The sequence below is a fragment of the Rhinopithecus roxellana genome, chromosome 2 (genome assembly GCF_007565055.1).
Source record: "Rhinopithecus roxellana isolate Shanxi Qingling chromosome 2, ASM756505v1, whole genome shotgun sequence".
NCBI lineage: Eukaryota > Metazoa > Chordata > Mammalia > Primates > Cercopithecidae > Rhinopithecus > Rhinopithecus roxellana.
Genome location: NC_044550.1, coordinates 82,593,125 through 82,610,441, shown reverse-complemented (window position 1 = coordinate 82,610,441; position 17,317 = coordinate 82,593,125). Strand labels below are relative to the sequence as shown.

The following is a 17,317-nucleotide window of genomic DNA, read 5'->3' as shown; positions in this document are numbered from 1 at the left end:
GATGTTAACATTCTGACTTCACCATGCAATTATACGCTCACAAGTGATGGTTACAAATGATACCAGCAAGGAGTCATTAAGTGAGAATGAGGAGGAGCTCCCCTGCATTTGCAGGGCTTACAAATTAAGAGCTGATGTTGCTGATTGCCAGCCCTGGGTGTTGGATCAGCCCCTCACTTCATCAGCACTTGAAGGATTCGGGAAGGGGAATTTCCCTGACAGTTGTGCTGACGATGTACACGGCAGAGAAGGATCTCTCTATGCTTCTCTGGCCACTTTGGCTCAGTGGTGCCAACAGTAATAAAAGCTTGTTTTTGTCAGTAAATTGAGCAGCTATGACTTGGAGGTCTGCAGAGAGCTGTTATGCTGAGTGAGAAGGTGCCATTTTTATAGTCAGTTGTCTGACTGTAACCACATTAGCCTGTGGGCAGCAGGTGAGCTGGGAAACCCATGTTGAAGACAAATTAAATTCAGCATTTCTGGAGTGGCTAATGGAGGAAAAGGCCAAACTCTTTTCCATTACCACTGGCTTTTCAGATAATCTTTTTTTTCTCCTTTCTGTTAACCTTCATTCTAACCCTCTTTACCCCAAAGTATACCTGAACCCAGCTGAAAACCTTCCTCCCTCCCATCCTACTCCAAAGCCCCCTCCACGCCCATACCACCATACAGAAACCATAGAAACCAAATGACTAGGAAGAAGCTGGACTTGTCATCGCTTAATTGTCATGAGTGGAAACTTCACAACTAACCAGTGCAAACACATACCTCATAATTACCACAGGGAATGAAGCAAAGATCTTGTTCTCTCTGATGTAGCAGGGCTCAGGGCTCATTGTCTAGCAGGAAAGAATATCTTGTTTGTTAGTACAGTAACCCAAGAGTGAAGTGCATTAAAGAAGTTTCTTTTTTAATTCAGTAGGAGCCTTTAATGCTGCTGCTGCTGCTCTAAGAATAAGATTAAAACCTAGTTTATAAACCAGGGCCCTGCAAGCTTTTTTCAAAGGGGCAAATAGTAAATATTTTAGGCTTTCAGGTCATACAGTTTCTGTCACTAGTACTCAACTCGGCTGTTGAAACTTGAAAGTAGTCCTAGAGAATATGCAAATGAGCAGGCGTGGTCATGTTCCAATAAAACTTTATTTCTAAAAACAGGAGGCTCATTTGAGCCCAAGGACTGTAGTTTGCTGATCCCTGTTATAAGCTAATGGTCTTACAGCAAGGGTTTCCTATTTTTAATATAGTTTTGAGGTGTTTGGGTTTGACCCAAAATAGATCAATCTAAATTTGTAATTTAGTAAGTTGGATTATTACAAAGTTATGATATGAAGCAATATATACGCTATATAACATAAAAAGCAATATATATGTTATATGACATATATAGCAGTATGTATTCCCGAGAACAGGGAGCTTGTCTAACTCACTGCTGTATCTCAGCACCTGGAACAGGCCCTACAGTACAAGTGGGGAATCAGTGTTCCTTCAGTGAATGAATATATTTGTGTGCAAGCTCATCTATGCACATTTGTGCATGCTAAGTAAGAAAACTACTCAGACACGGCCGTTGCTTGAACGTTAGAGTCCTAGTGACTTATTTCTGTAATCTATGTGGCAGTTACTTGGCATGGAGGAAAGCACACACTGAATTCTAGATCCAGGTCCTAGACCCTATAGTACCATCAGTAGTACTGTGAATGTAGGACCTCAGTTAACTTATCTGGGCCTCCATCTGTTCCCTATATTTTCAGATGTGCAGGAGATGCCCTTAGGCCTAAGATTCTCTAATTCTATGAGCCTTGTTCTCTAATTTGATTTTCCTGTCTTAGGAAAAGTCACCTATTATTTCAGTACCTTAGAAAATCTGCCACGCTATCTTGTTACTTAAGTGAAGTTGTGATCTCCAGGATGAGCTCTAATCAACAGCACACATTTTGTTTAGTCTCCTATAGAACCCATGCTTTCTCACATTTTCTAATGGGTTTCTGCTACTCCAGGCATGCCTGTGAGTGGGATGTTAAGGGGGTACCTAAGGAACTGTCCTCTCATTAGGCGTTTCCGCATAGTGACCCCTCCTCACCTTTCTCCCACCATCTGTTGTCCTGTCCCTGCAGAGAATATCAACAAGGGGAAAATATCCCCTCTGGTGCTTGTGACTTCTTCAATGCAAATTTTGCTGCAATTTCTAAATGTTGCAATAAATGGCATTGAGGAATCTAAATGGCTATTTGGAAAATACAGCCATCAATACCTCACCTCACATTGACACCAAAATAAATTCCAGATAACTTACAGGATCCCTATTAACAAGTCAGCCCTAGAAAAGCCTGAAGAAAATAGAATATTTATCAAGCTTACAGAGCGAGAAGGATTTGTAAAAGCTTAAGTGATAAAATAAAGCACAAATGAAAACAATCAAGAGATTTGACACATAAACATTTCCTCAGTTTGCAAAAAATAACAGAAAAAGAGAAGCAAAACCAAAACCTGGGTCTGAAAAAGTATGTTTACAAAAATGACAAAAGGTTAATATATTTACCACATGGAATATTCCTATAAACTGTTAAGAAAACCTTTAGGCCTCTAATTGAAGAATTAGCAAAGGATATGAGGACATGAACAGTCAATTCACAATGAAGGGAATAAAAGCTAACCACTTACATAAGGAAACACATACAACCTCACTGGCAGTCCAGCTAAAACTCGAGGCTTATATTCCACCTGTTAAGTTAGGAGAACATTTGGTATTAATACTCACTGTTGCTGGGATGATGCTGGTACTCACATTGCTGTTGCCCTGCAGAGTGGTGAAACTTCTTGGAAGCTAATTAAGCTGTATATACCAAGAGGCTTAAAATGTAATGCCCTGTGACCCAGTAATCCCATCTCTGGGAATTTATTCGTGGGAAAATATTCAATCAGTGAAATATTAATTTTAACTTTAAGTTTCATTTTAAGGAACTATTTAAGTAGACTGATCCCTTCCATGGATATAATACAATCATGTAAAACAATACAAACATTTTCATGAATTTTTTGAGAGCCGACTATGTACAAATATCTAAAATAGCATGGGAAAATACAAAGTATTAGTTATCATTATTATTACATTTTGTTATGTATGTTTTATAATAGAATAATAATATTTTCTATAATGCTTACCATGATCCAGACATTGTTCTTAGTGATTTACATATAAAAACCTATTTAATTATCATGACAACCATATGAGGCAAGTGCTGATATTATCCCCATTTTATAGATGAGATAATTGAGGCACAAAGTTAAGTATCTTGTTCAAAATAATACAGCTACTAAGTGGTAGAGGCGAGATTCAAACTCACATATTCTGATCTATTTTTTATTTTTATTATTTATTTACTTATTTTGAGCCAGGGTCTCACTCTGTTGCCGAGGCTGGAGTAAAGTGGCGTGACCTTGGCTCACTTCAACCTCCACCTCTCACATTCAAGCAATTTTTGTGTCTCAGCATCCTGAGTAGCTGGGATCACAGGCAGGGGCCACCACACCCAGCTTGTTTTTTGGTATTTTTAGTAGAGATGGGGTTTTGCCATTTGGCCAGGCTGGTCTCAAACTCCTGGCCTCAGGCAATTCACCTGCCTCAGCCTCCCAAAGTGCTGGGATTACAGGCATGAGCCCCTGCACCCAGCCTGGATCTACAGTCTTTATTCTTAACCTTAATGGAAACAACTTAAAAGTAGAAGTGCTTACTTTTTTAAGAATGAAAAGAAGTGCTCTAAAATGTAACAGTGCCTGTATTGAGGCAGCAAGATGATTGGTAATTTTTTTTACGGTTTCAATTTCCTAATTTGTGATGTTTTAAATTGTGCAATATTTAGGGTTTTTGTTTTGTGTTTTAAGTTCTCTTCAGCTAGTTGTCCTAGTGTGTGAAGTTGCATCACCTGTGCACAGGTGTCCTTCACCAAGATCTTTGTGATGCTGAAGAAGGTAAATGATCACTTGGGTCACAGTTAGCCTTGGACTTGGCTGGCAAGGGCACCATGACTCTTTCCACAGACATAGCAAAACAAGATGAGGACAGAAACGGGAGGCTGTTTGGACTAGGGATTACACATTGAGCAGGCTGGGCTGCATCACAGAGTGGCTGGCACAGCACATTGTATCTTTATAAATTTATTAATTTAGGTATTTCTGCCTGTGCCTTAAGCCTAAGGGTACTTGAATCTATGTTTAGAGATGGTAGTTAAAATTAATATGTTTTAATTCTAAAAACGAATTTAAAAGAATCACTTGCAACAGGCCAATATTAGAAGATGGAGTTGTAATATCAGGGGTTCAGGGTCTCCACTGAAAATGTTCTATCTAGAAAATGTAACTAAGCTGGCTAAATATATAAGATAAGCAACTGGCAATAATGGTACTAGTTTTCACACAGCTTTCTTGTACCAAGAGAGGAGTCTGTAGTCTAAAGTCATATGCCATTGTTCCTCATGATCAGTGACTGAGGTCACATACTTGCAGTTCTAATAGGAGCAAGATTTTTAAAATTGTGAAATGAAGTAAGAGTTATCTGCCCTGGACCCTAAGTGCAGTTCTGACAGGAACAGGATTTGAAAACATTGTAAATGGATACATATTTCTTCCTTTCTCTTTTTAAAAACTTTAAAAAATATGGTCACTCTAGAAAATTTTGAAAATAGAATAAAAGTAAACATGACACCAATAATTTTACACTCTAGAAGTGTGTGTGTATATATATGTGTGTGTGTATATATATACACATAGATATGTGTGTGTGTGTGTGTATATATATATACATATATATATATATATATATATATATATTTTTTTTTTTTTGAGACAGAGTTTTGCTCTGTCACCCAGGCTGGAGTACAATGGTGCCATCTCCACTCACCGTAACCTCTGCCTGCACGGGTTCAAGTGATTCTCCTGCCTCAGCCTCCCAGGTAGCTGGGATTACAGGCCTATGCCACCACACTTGGCTAATTTTTTGTATTTTTAGTAGAGATGGGGTTTCACCATGTTGGCCAGGCTGGACTTATTTTTTAATCTCCTAATAAAGGAAGTTAGGTTCTAACATTTACAGTCACTAGATTGCTTAATTAACTGATTTGAAGGGAACTGAAGAATAGTTTCCTTATATTTTCTCCCTTAACCTACAACTATGGGGTCACGTTGAATCTGTAAATCATTTTGTGGATAATCGACATCTTAACATTCTCAAGTCTCTTGAACCAGGAACAAAGTCTAGCACTCCAGTTACTTGGGTTTATAATGTACATCTTTAGGCCGGGTGCGGTGGCTCATGCTTGTAATCCCAGTACTTTGGGAGGCCAAAGTGGGCAGATCATTTGAGGTCAGGCGTTCAAGACCAGCTTGGCCAACATGGTGAAACCCTGTCTCTTCTGAAAATACAAGAACTAGCCAGGCATGATGGCGCACACCTGTAATCCCAGCTACTTGGGAGGCTGAGGCAGGAGAACTGCTTGAACCCGGGAGGTGGAAGTTGCAGTGAGCTGAGATCACTTTACTGTACGTTGCTTGAGCAACAGAGTGAGACCCTGTCTCCAAAAAAAAGTACATCTTAATTTATCACAGTAGAACTTCAGTTAATTGATTAAACCACTTCATATGTTGTAGAAGAACCTCACACTAGTAGACTTCCATTTCTCTCCTCCTAGCCTTTATGCTATTGTCATATGTTTACTTAAAAAATGTTTTATAAACCCTATAAAACACTTATTTTTGTTTAAACAATGTTACTTTTATCTTTTAAAGATATTTCAATAATTTTAAAATTATGAATTTATCCATGTGTTTATTATTTCCAGCCTCTTCATTCATTTGTGTAGATCAGTTTTATATCTGATTTCATTTTCTTCTGCCTGGGCTTTGAACATTTCTTGTAATTCAGGTCTGCTGGTGATGAATTCCTTCATTTGTTTTAATGTGAGCTTTTGTTTCTTGCCTTCATTTTTGAAATATATTTTTACTGGGTATAAGATTTTAGGTTGGCAGTGTATCTTTCAGTACTTTAGAGATGTTGCTTTACAGTCTTCTTACTTGCATAGTTTCCAGTGAGAAATCCACTGTCGTCCTTGTTTTTGTTCCTTTGCACATATCTTTTTTCCTCTGACTACTTTTAGGATTTTGTTCTTTAGCACTGGTTTTGAGCAATTTATGATGTTCCTTTGTATAGGTTTCTTCGTATTTCTTATGCTTCAGGTTCATTGAGCTTCTTGAATCTATGGGTTTATAATTTTCCTCAAATTTGGAAAATTTTGGCCGTTTCAAATCTCCGCCCTCCCCACCCCACCAGGGATTCCAATTAAACTTATTTTAAGCTTCCCAAAGGCATCCCTCAGTTCACTGTTGCTCTTTTCATTTGGGGGAATTCCTTTCTCTGTTTCATTTCAGATAGTTTCTGCAGCTATTATCTTCAGGTTTACTCATCTTTTCCTCTGCCATGTCTAATGGGATTACTGCTGGCAACAGACACTGCAGTTTTCATCAGTAGAAATTTTATTTAGATCTTTGTAATATCGCCCATGTCTCTGCTTAACTTCTTGAACATACGAAATACAGTCACCACTGTTTTAATGTCCTTGTCTGCAAAGTCTAACAACTGTGTCTGTTCTGGGTCACCTATGATTGGTTGATAATTCTCAATTTGAATTGTGTTTATCTTTTTGCACATCTGATCACCTTTGGATGCAGACATTGTGGTTTTTACCATGCTGGGTGCTTAATATTTTGTATTCCTCTACATATTCTTGACCTTTGTTTTAAGATGCAGCTAGCTACCTGGAAACCTCGTTCCTTTGGGGTCTTGCTTTCATGATTCTTTGGCAGGTCTAGATCACTAGGCAGTGATTTATCTAGGTTTAACCCACTACTAAGAGACCTTTCTTAGTTTTCCACCTAATGCCCTGTAAATTACATGTTTTTCCAATCTGACTAGTAAAAACAGGCATTATTTCTAGCCCTCTCTGAGTGCCAGGCACTATTCTCTAAGTCTTTTAGGTGGCTTTTCCCCCTCCAACTATGGGTAGTTTCTTCATCCCCATGCTCTGATCCATACTTTGCTGAATACTCAAGGGGGACCCTCTCTGTGTCTCTGGAGTTGATTTTGTGCTGCCCTTCCCCTCTGATACTCCGTCTTGCAAAGTCTAGTCAGACCCTCAGCTCTGTCTCCTCCACTCAGGGCGTCTGTCAGGTTCCACCTGGTTCCTCCTCTCTGCACTGAAGCCTGGAGAGTCTCAAGGCAGGAAACTGATCAGTCATATGGCTCACCTCTTTTGTTTCCTGTCTCTCAGGGACCACTTTTCTTCACTGCCTAACATCCAGTGATATGAAAACTAGCATTTGGTATATTTTGTCTGATTTTTTTTCAGTTGTTAGTAGTAATGGTAAACCCAGTCCCTGACACTCTCTCTTGAGTAGAAGCAGAGGTCTTCTGACACTAGATTTTAATGGCCTGCTGACTTGTTTGTATCTGGCTTTGAGGGAGAGGGTCCAGTGTACTGATGAAAAGCATGGACCCTGGAGTCAGACCAACTCAAACCTCTTCTCCAGCACTTCCCAGCCATATGATCTAGGCCAGATTAACCTTTCTGTGACTCCATTCCCTCATCGTAAAATGGGGCGGATAACCGTTGTGCCACATAGGATTTTTGAAAAAACAAAAGGAGGTAATTTAAAGTATAACACAGTTCCTGGAAAGCGGTAACATGTTCACTACATCTTAGCTATTACTGTCATTTTATTTTAATTCATGTAAGATCTTAATAAACACTTCTCAAACAAATGAATGCCTGCTTTCCCCCCCCAGTACCACAAAGGGGGTAGGTACCTTAGGGCCTGGGATCCCTCAGTGGTGGGGGAGCTGGGGACATGAGTCTTTGCTCCCAGAATGATGATGCATACGTGAGACTCAACTCGTCACCCTCAGTTGCTATCATTCTAAGGATTTTCATCTCAGTAACAGACTGGGTTATTTGCTTATTTTTTAGGGGAAGACAGGAAGACCCCCAGTGAATCAAATAGCCCCTCTTCATCCTCCCTCTCAGCCCTGAGTGATTCAGCCAACAGCAAAGATGATTCAGATGGCTCCCAGAAAAACAAGGGTGGGAACAACCTGCTGGTCATCTCTGTCATGCCTGGGAGCCAGCCCTCACTGAACAGTGAGGAAAAACCAGAGAAAGGTAAGGAGGAGGTGGGTGTGAGCCTGCTTAACCCTCTGCACCCAGGATGACCCATTCTTGAGAATAAGCCCTGGACAGGAGCAATGTCAGAAACTGATAATAGGCCCAGGATGCAGTATACTGGGCCTCACCTAAAGTTTGCATTTCTTTTGGCTTAATTTGCATTCGAATATGGGGTGGAAGGATGGGGAGGGTGACATTGACTCCAATGTTTGTACATTTAACTCCTTTTAGCACGGAGATATGGGGAACAATGCCTGGAAGGGTATAGTTGTCAGGCGTCTGAGGAGGTGGGAGAAAGGCGGAGCTTGGCTCCACTCCTGCCCTCCTCTCCCCGCTGCCCTGGGCACCTCTATACCCAGCTTCGGTCCTTGCAGGGTTCGAATGCGTTTTTTGCAACTTTGTCTGCAAGACGAAGAACATGTTTGAGCGTCATCTGCAGATACACCTCATCACCCGGATGTTTGAGTGTGATGTGTGCCATAAGTTCATGAAGACCCCCGAACAGCTGCTGGAGCATAAGAAATGCCACACTGTCCCCACCGGTGGGCTCAAGTAAGGAAAGCAAGTACAGAACCTTTTACTGCGTTGTTATTCAATACCCTTTCCCCTTCCCTACCCTGTCCCTTCCCGTGAAGGTTTTGGGAGTCATGGAGAAGGGAAGCTTGGTATGAGGGGAGTTAGTCAGGAACCCCTGCTGCCTTTAGCTGGATTGAATTAGCCCTGTCCCCCTAGGGTGTCAACAGATGTCAGTAGAAGAATCCATTTTGCAAATATCCTGGGATTCAGAGCAAGAAAAAAGACACGTTGGAACAACCCAGCATGCAAGAATAGACTCCTCCTACACTGCCTGAGTTTTGTTCAGACTTAATTTTGATGGACTCAGGGCTTAGTGTCCCCAAGCATAAATCATATTGTCACCGAGACTCACCATCTCTGTTTCTCCGATGGCTTGCTACATATCCTTTAAGTAAGCATTACAGCCACCCCATCCTCCAAAATTGGACAGTTTGAACAGGCAGGAGGCAACATTTTTCATGCAAAGATCATGTGCTTCATGGTCCTCCTGCAAACATCCTGATGTCTTCTTCCCAAGATCTAGACAACGAGCATCATCTTTAACCAGTATTTTCAAGAGGCTCTTTGGTCTCAAGTGAAACCAATCTATTAATATCAAACATACTGTGTGTCTGGCTTGATAATAGGTGCTAACGGGCACACAGGAATAAAACACCATTTCCACCCTCAAAAAATGTATGTCCTAGTACTACCTAATCTGCACAGTGAAATCAGAGTCCCTGTTCACAAGGCACTTAGGGTCTGGTAAAGAGAAAGCAGCACAGGTAGGAGGACACAGAAAGACACAGTTTTCAAGGCATAATTACTAATTCTCAGCTAAACGATCATGTTGAATGAAAAATTACATTTACTTAACACGAGGGGGAAAAAAACCTTTTGTTTTAAAACATGTTCATCATTGAAACTCACAACCCACCAGAGAGGTGGCATGACTCCCCAGATGGCTGAGGAAGGGAGAGATGGAAAGGACCCTGGGAGTGGAGTGTTGGGGGCAGTGCGGGCTGGGTCCCCCCAGGCTCCTGCCTCCTCAGAAACCCCCCCACAGGAGAATCAGGGAACAACAGGACCTACCATTGAACTCCATTTTGTTTCACTCGTGGGGGTGCTTCGAAGGGAGGGGGAGGGGAGGGCAGAAGGGATTGGGGAGGGGGTGATTCTAATTCAAGGAAACCAGTAGATGGGAAATGCCTAGCGAGAGCTTATTTGGGGATTTGATTTGGTTCGTTCCCACTGTCCCTTTATAAATATTTGTGTGCTCTCATTTTAAAAAGAAACACCAGAACCATGTTTTTCTATGGTTGGACCAGTGCTCACTGCCCTTCCCAGTAGCCCAATCACACCCATGAACGTTGCAGCCCCTGCCAGTTGTGGCTTTGCCAGTTCGCCTTTCCTCAGGGACCTCCAAAGTCCCAAGCCTCTGAAGCCATTGGGGAGAATGCACAGTGAACTCTGATGCTTTTGCTGGTACAGACACTTCCCGTGCGGTGCTAACCGTCCCCTGTGTAATAGTTTATGTTCTAGGATGACCAAGTAGAAGAATACTTTGAAAAAATTGATAATGCCTTCTGGCTATACAGTGAGTCTTTGTTTTGTTTTGTTTTGTTTCCTTTGCCATATCAGAGAATTAATTTGCCTGAGAGAGTGTCTTTAAGAAAATAACGGGAGCACGGAAAACCCTTAGCACTTTGCCTGAGCAGTGAAAGAAAGATTGAGCTGTGGGTCACAGAAATGTCCTTAAAATGAAACAGACTGCTGATGTCTAAATTGCTTTTCTGTGATGGAACTGCTTGTACTCTATATCCTGTTCATAATGCAGATCAAATAAGATTATACTATTATTTTTCTTTTGCCGTAGCTCAGGACAGTGGTGAGTTTCAGACTCCTCTAGGTAAGGCCCAGCTTGGCGTAGGGGTTGTGTGTGCACCTGACCTGGGAATGGGCTTTATATTTCTCTCGTGTGCACTCTTCTGTGAGCTGAGGTTCAAAGGCTAACGGCGAGCTTGGCGCTGAGGAGGCCGTGCACGGTGCACTTGGTTGTGTTGGGCTCTGCTGAACACCTCTCCAGACCCTCCGAGGACAGTCCACTCCTGGGCCCTGCCCTGCAGGAGCCAAGCAAGAGCTGAGGCAGCCACTTTTGCATTTGCATTCTTTGTGGAAAGAGAGCAAACACGCTACAGTTCTCATATAAGCCACTGACTCCAGCCTGGCAGCTTCTAAAAGAGAAGCTCAGCAGAGTTTGTTAACATGGCCTCACCACTCCTCGTGGCCCCTCTGGACAGCCAGGAGGGTTGGTGGTAGCATAGCCTCACTGCAAAGGATGGAGAAACTGAGCCACAGAGAGCCCAGGCTAGGGTATCCAGCTCCAGCCTGACAAGGTGATGGAGCTGGGACCAGCATCCGCCCTTCCAGAATCTACCTAAATTGCCTGTAGAGACCACTCAAATAATGAACCAGTATGTCCTGAGTGCTTACCATGTGCTGAATACTCTACCAAGCACTGCAGAGAATGCAGAGGAAATGTAAGATACGGTCCTGCCCTCTGAGAATTTCCAATCCAGTTGGATTATTATCCTGTCTCCAGCATAATCATGTATAAATAATGTCTTTGAGCTCCAGATAGCAGTTGTCTCCCTCCCTCCTCCCTTCCTCATTAGCAGATGGGCCGTTGGGTGGGCTTCCTTCTCCTCCCATGCCCCTGCCATAGTCCTCAGCTTCCTTTCCTGACAAAGAGCCAGTCCTGCAGGGAGATATGTTTTACGAGTACATAGATATGCACACACTCACACAGAGATACACACACAGGCCTTCTCATCCTAACAACCCCTTAATAAGCACGATTCTGACCCCTGTGACTTTCTGTTTGCTGGAGGTAGCGCTCCCCCTATAAGCTGTTCTTTAAAACCTCTTAGCCTTTCTGCGTGTGCTTGGTGTGGTGCATGAAAAGTCGATTCTTTGTGTTGCTCCCATCTAGAGGGGAGGTCAGGAGGTTTAGACCTCTGCGCTGTCTGGTCGGGAGTGGGGAGGGCTCCGAGGGGCCGGGCGGGGGCTGGAGGGGAGCACCAGCAAATTGATTCCTGGCACTTTATCTGCTCCCCTTGGTGAGGGCTGGCCTTGCCTGTATCGGCCGGGAGACCCAGAATAGGCTGAGCGGACCTCGCCAGAGCTGCTTGCCAGCGGGGACTGCTCTGTCAGCAGGGAGAGCCAAAAAGGGCCTTTCCACCCCTGAGAGGCGGCAAGGGCTGGGCTGGGCTGGGCTGGGCAGGTCAGGCCTCAGACACTGCGGGGTGGTGTGAGGGAAGGCTGGTGAGGCGGGGAGAAGCGCGGCTGCCTCCGAACCTCCCCGGCTGAACCTGCCTTGCGTTGCTTCCCCCGGCAGGTGCCCATTCTGCATTTATTCCACCAACCGCCCCGCTGCCATGGAGTGCCACCTCAAGACCCACTACAAGATGGAGTACAAGTGCCGGATCTGCCAGACGGTGAAGGCCAACCAGCTGGAGCTGGAGACGCACACCCGGGAGCACCGCCTGGGCAACCACTACAAGTGCGACCAGTGCGGCTACCTGTCCAAGACCGCCAACAAGCTCATCGAGCACGTGCGCGTCCACACCGGGGAGCGGCCCTTCCACTGTGACCAGTGCAGCTACAGCTGCAAGCGCAAGGACAATCTCAACCTGCACAAGAAGCTGAAGCACGCCCCACGCCAGACCTTCAGCTGCGAAGAGTGCCTGTTCAAGACCACACACCCTTTCGTCTTCAGCCGCCACGTCAAGAAGCACCAGAGTGGGGACTGCCCCGAGGAGGACAAGAAGGGCCTGTGTCCAGCCCCCAAGGAACCGGCCGGCCCGGGGGCCCCGCTCCTGGTGGTCGGGAGCTCCCGGAATCTCCTGTCTCCCCTGTCGGTTATGTCCGCTTCCCAGGCTCTGCAGACCGTGGCCCTGTCAGCAGCCCACGGCAGCAGCTCAGAGCCCAATCTGGCACTCAAGGCTTTGGCCTTCAACGGCTCCCCTTTGCGCTTTGACAAGTACCGGAACTCAGATTTTGCCCATCTCATTCCCTTGACAATGTTATACCCCAAGAACCACTTGGATCTCACATTCCACCCTCCCCGACCTCAGACTGCGCCTCCCAGCATCCCCTCACCCAAACACTCCTTCCTCGCCTATCTCGGACTGAGAGAAAGAGCAGAGACTGTCTGAGGGCAGCCATGTTCTGTACCAAAAACAAAGAGACAAAAGACAAAAAAAAAAAAAACCACAAAACTTAAACACAACCCCAGCAGGTGTATGTTGCTGCAAAACCTACAGACCCCCATGGGTCTGAAACATGTGTACTGTATATCTTTAGTAAGGAATAGAGAATTGGCTCTGTGTGTATACCTATTGCATTGACCTGAAAGCTGCTTTATCCAATCTTCAGAGAGGTGACCTACTGCATACTTCTACCTTCAGAGGCATGCCTCCCCAGCCACCCACTCCCACTCTCAGCCCTTCTCCGTACTTTTCTCTGAAAGGAATCTTGTCTTGTTAAACCCTAAAGAGAGTGTCCTTAATAGCAATCAGCACTTGTAAGCTTATATACTGGTGCATTTGGTTTTCTGTTGGGTGAATGCGGTGTGTGGGCGTTTGTGGATTCTGAAAGAGAAAGCCGTGTGTCGAGTGCCATGACATTTCTATTGCACATTCTTTGTACTGGCTTCTTTAACAGCGATGAACGTTCTTTTCCCTCCTGGGTTGTTCATCCACGACAGTCTCTCCCTGTGCTCCTTCATCACCTTTCCCTCTCTCTTTGATGGCTACAGAGTGGTAGGGCCTGGTGCTTAGTCGATGAAGGAATGGTAGACATCTACAGTGCTGCTGGAGATTTCCACCAGAGCGCTGGAGACCTTGTACTCAGATCTTCTCTGGTGACAAAGAGGCGAGGAATCAAGTGACTGATCTGGAAGAAATATCTCGCAGCACTGCAGCGAACATCACAGAACTTAAGTGTGTTTTGTGTGTGTGCCCACACATAGACAAATGTGTACGGTGCACACACACAGTGCTCATTTTTTAAGGGCAGATTATATATATATATATGATGTATTAATTCAGTGGTTACCATTTGTTTGCAGGAAAAAGAAATGTATGAGTGAAAAAAATTTATGGTTGATAAATCCAGCCAAGGAGATTAAAAGGGGTTTGGATAAATTCTGGGTATAAATGCTCAGACTAAAAAAAAGAAACGGCAGTTTTGCACAGTGCTGTGGTCTTGCACTAGTTTTTGTTTCTCATCTGAAAAAAGTAAAATAAAAGGAAGAAAATGTACCTTTTTTATGGAATGAGTAGACTGTATGTTTGAAGATTTAGCCACAACCTCTTTGACATATAATGACGCAACAAAAAGGTGCTGTTTAGTCCTATGGTTCAGTTTATGCCCCTGACAAGTTTCCATTGCGTTTTGCCGGTCTTCTGGCTATATCGCGGTATCCTCCATGTTATTAGTAATTCTGTATTCCATTTTGTTAACGCCTGGTAGATGTAACCTGCTAGGAGGCTAACTTTATACTTATTTAAAAGCTCTTATTTTGTGGTCATTAAAATGGCAATTTATGTGCAGCACTTTATTGCAGCAGGAAGCAGGTGTGGGTTGGTTGTAAAGACCTTTGCTCATCTTAAAAAGTAATGGGTGATTTAAAAAGAAAAAAGGAAAAAATCTTTGGCTGAATATGTTCATTGCTTGTATTTTTAAAACAACAGAATTTCCAGTATGAAACAGGCTGAAAGAGCAGGAAGAAATGTTCTTTGTATAATAATGGGAAGTTTGGAATATAAAAGTTTATATATTTAATTTATCTATTGGAGAACTGGTGTACAGGAGGAACACTTTCTTACTGTGTTGCTGTTTTCCATCATGTGTTATCCGAAGAGTTGGGGTTTTTAAAAATCTGTTTCACCAGGGGAAAATAAAAGCATCCCTAATGTTCTTCCTCTAGTCAGTTTGCTTTGCTGAAAGCTCCCTGGAAATTAGTACAGTTCTACAGGAAGCCAGAAGACTGTACTGTCTGTCCACACCATGGTCTCCTCAGTCCCCTCCATGCCAGCCCCTCTTCCCCACACCCAGCAGGTATGCTACACCTCCCTTTGCCAGTCATCCCGCCATGGATGGGGAGTCTGCTTGGTGCCCTGGCAAATCTGTTTACACTAAGGAGATGCCCACAGGGACAGGGAGGCCAAACCAGCTAGAGCGGGAAGCTCCCAAACCCTCAGTCATTCTCCGGCAGAGACCTTTGCTCTTGGCCAGGTTTGAAACGATGTTCAACCTCGCCACGTCAATGTCTCAATAAAAGACACTATAGATAGTTATGGACAATACACTCCAAGAATACTGGGCTTATGGGTGGGTTGGGTTGTTTTGTTTTCAAGTCATGTCTTTATCCCCATATAATGGAGAATGTGCCACTTGGCTAATAATGTGTTTTCAAAATTACAAGTTCAGTGATGACGGGAAAGAGGGCTAAAGTGATCCCACAGAGGCTGGTAGAAAAGGTGAATCACACTCAAGCACCAGCAGGTTAAAAACCTGAAAGGGTGGCCCTGACAATTCAGACTATAGGTTTTACAGCATGCCACTTGTGCAATAGGAGGTCTTAGGATTGAAACTTTCAAGAACAAGAGGGGGTGAAAGAAGGAGACGTTTACTGCTCAAATGCCATGCATTTCACTGCTTGCCACTGAACTTGTATTTGAATGACTTAGTCATGCTTAATATAATTGGGCAACTTTTTTAGCACTTTGGAAAGAGTCATCAATCTTTCTGGTAAATTATAAAAGTTTTCTGAGTGAGAAAAGGTGTGTTTGGAGTTTGTTTGACTTTTTATATTATTATTGTTATTAATAAAGAAAAAAAATCTACAGCATTTTTCAGACTCCACCCTAGAAAATATGTACCCCTGAATTTGGTTTGCAGTTTGATACTCAGGGAAGGATGTATTCCATAGATATCCTTTCCGTGTAAAACACTAACATCTTTGAGAAATTCACCTACCAACTAACTTCAATTGTTGTCACTATGCATTCTTCAGTGAAAACTAGCTTATTTTTCCATATAGTAATGCAGTTAGGGTTCTCAGCACTTTCTTTCTTCTATCCTTTTTTTAACTCTTCATATTATGTTCAGATGATCATACTGTCAAGGTTTGTGTACATTACTGAAAATTTGTATTGTATAAAGCTTTTTGCATTACAAGGCTGTACAGGGTCATTTTGACAGTAACTGGTATATTCCTTTGCATCTTATGTTGCATTGCCAATTTCTAGTGTATCCAGTTTGAAAGTATAATATACTCTAATTAAAAAAAAAAGTTGGCTATACTCTTGTTTCTTTTTCTTTTTTGGTTTGCCATCTTTGACTGCTTGTTAGTGTCAGGGTTTTGTTTGTCTTGCTTTGTTTCGTTTTTTACTTCTCAGTGTATTTTAATCAGATTTCAGAAGTGTCTACTCCTGGTTTTAACTGTCACAAAATTCAAGTGTTGAACAGTGATGGTTATAATGCAAACTGTTATTATGTACATCTTTAGTGGCCATTAAGGTTGAGAGCATATCCATCATTCAGGACAGTGGCAGGCCAGCTCCTTCCTGAAATTACTTAGTGACATTTGAAAGTGTTTGCCAACCCTATCCTCTCCTGCTTAACATCATTTCATTGACCCCATAGCCAAAGGGGGGAAAACAGATGAATAATTCCATTTATCTTAATGAAGTTGGGCAACTATGAGATTTTAATGAGTGGAAAAATTGTATGTTTTGCAAACTAAATAATAATCTATCCAAATGCAAGTAATAATAGTTCACCATTCAAGAGAAGGTTCCAGAGAAAGAAACTGAGAGCAAAGACAGAGAGAAAGAAATGAAAAACACGCTCAGTTCAAACAATTTTTTAAAATCCATTTTGTTCTATCTATTTGAGACCTTTCCATGAATCTATGATGGTTGACAAAAATATATAAAGCAGCAGAAGAGACTGTTTTGCCTGGTTTGTAATTTGCATGCTTATAAATATAATGTCCTTTGCTTATTTCAAGCAATTGTGAACCACTTCACTCTAACATTTAAAAAGATCAAATTTACTTTTTAAAAAATGAGATAATGTAGGAGAAGCCACTTTGAAAATGGCCAGTCACTAATTAGACACTATTTTCTCTTTTATTTTTTCATCCAACAGCTATTTTTTAGGTGATTGAGTCAAATACGTTAATTTGATTCAAATACTAATTTTGTTTTGAGGTGGCCGGTGTTGAAATAAGCCAGACTTCTTTGATTTTTGCTAGTGCTACAGGCAGATGTGGCTTCTCATTTTGTGTACACTTTTTTTTTCCTTAAACTCCACAGCTACCTTACATTTTCCCTGAAGTTGAGAATAGCCAGCAATACAAAGAAAATAATCATCAGTTTAGTAATCATTTCCCCAGAAATGGGCCTTCAGTGACTTTGAGAAATGGTCTGGAAACAGAACTGTTCGTGACAGAACAGATCACACCCTCTCCCATCTTGACT

General features: G+C 42.6%; 1 protein-coding gene across 9 annotated transcripts in view; it reads left to right on the top strand.

Annotated features, from left to right (window-relative positions):
• Positions 1-16,135, top strand: part of ZNF827 (zinc finger protein 827) — a 176,947-nt gene extending 160,812 nt beyond the window's left edge. For 2 of the 9 annotated variants that reach the window (XM_030917795.1, XM_030917786.1), the window contains 3 exons: positions 8,016-8,207; positions 8,585-8,762; positions 12,163-16,135. In XM_030917795.1, coding sequence (XP_030773655.1) covers positions 8,016-8,207; positions 8,585-8,762; positions 12,163-12,982 — 1,190 coding nt within the window. In that variant the 3' untranslated portion in view covers positions 12,983-16,135. Of the gene's footprint in view, positions 1-8,015; positions 8,208-8,584; positions 8,776-10,295 lie in introns of all 9 variants that reach the window. The other 7 variants (XM_030917808.1, XM_030917810.1, XM_030917805.1 and 4 more) reach the window with 7 other exon arrangements.
• Positions 16,136-17,317: the final 1,182 nt, after the last annotated feature.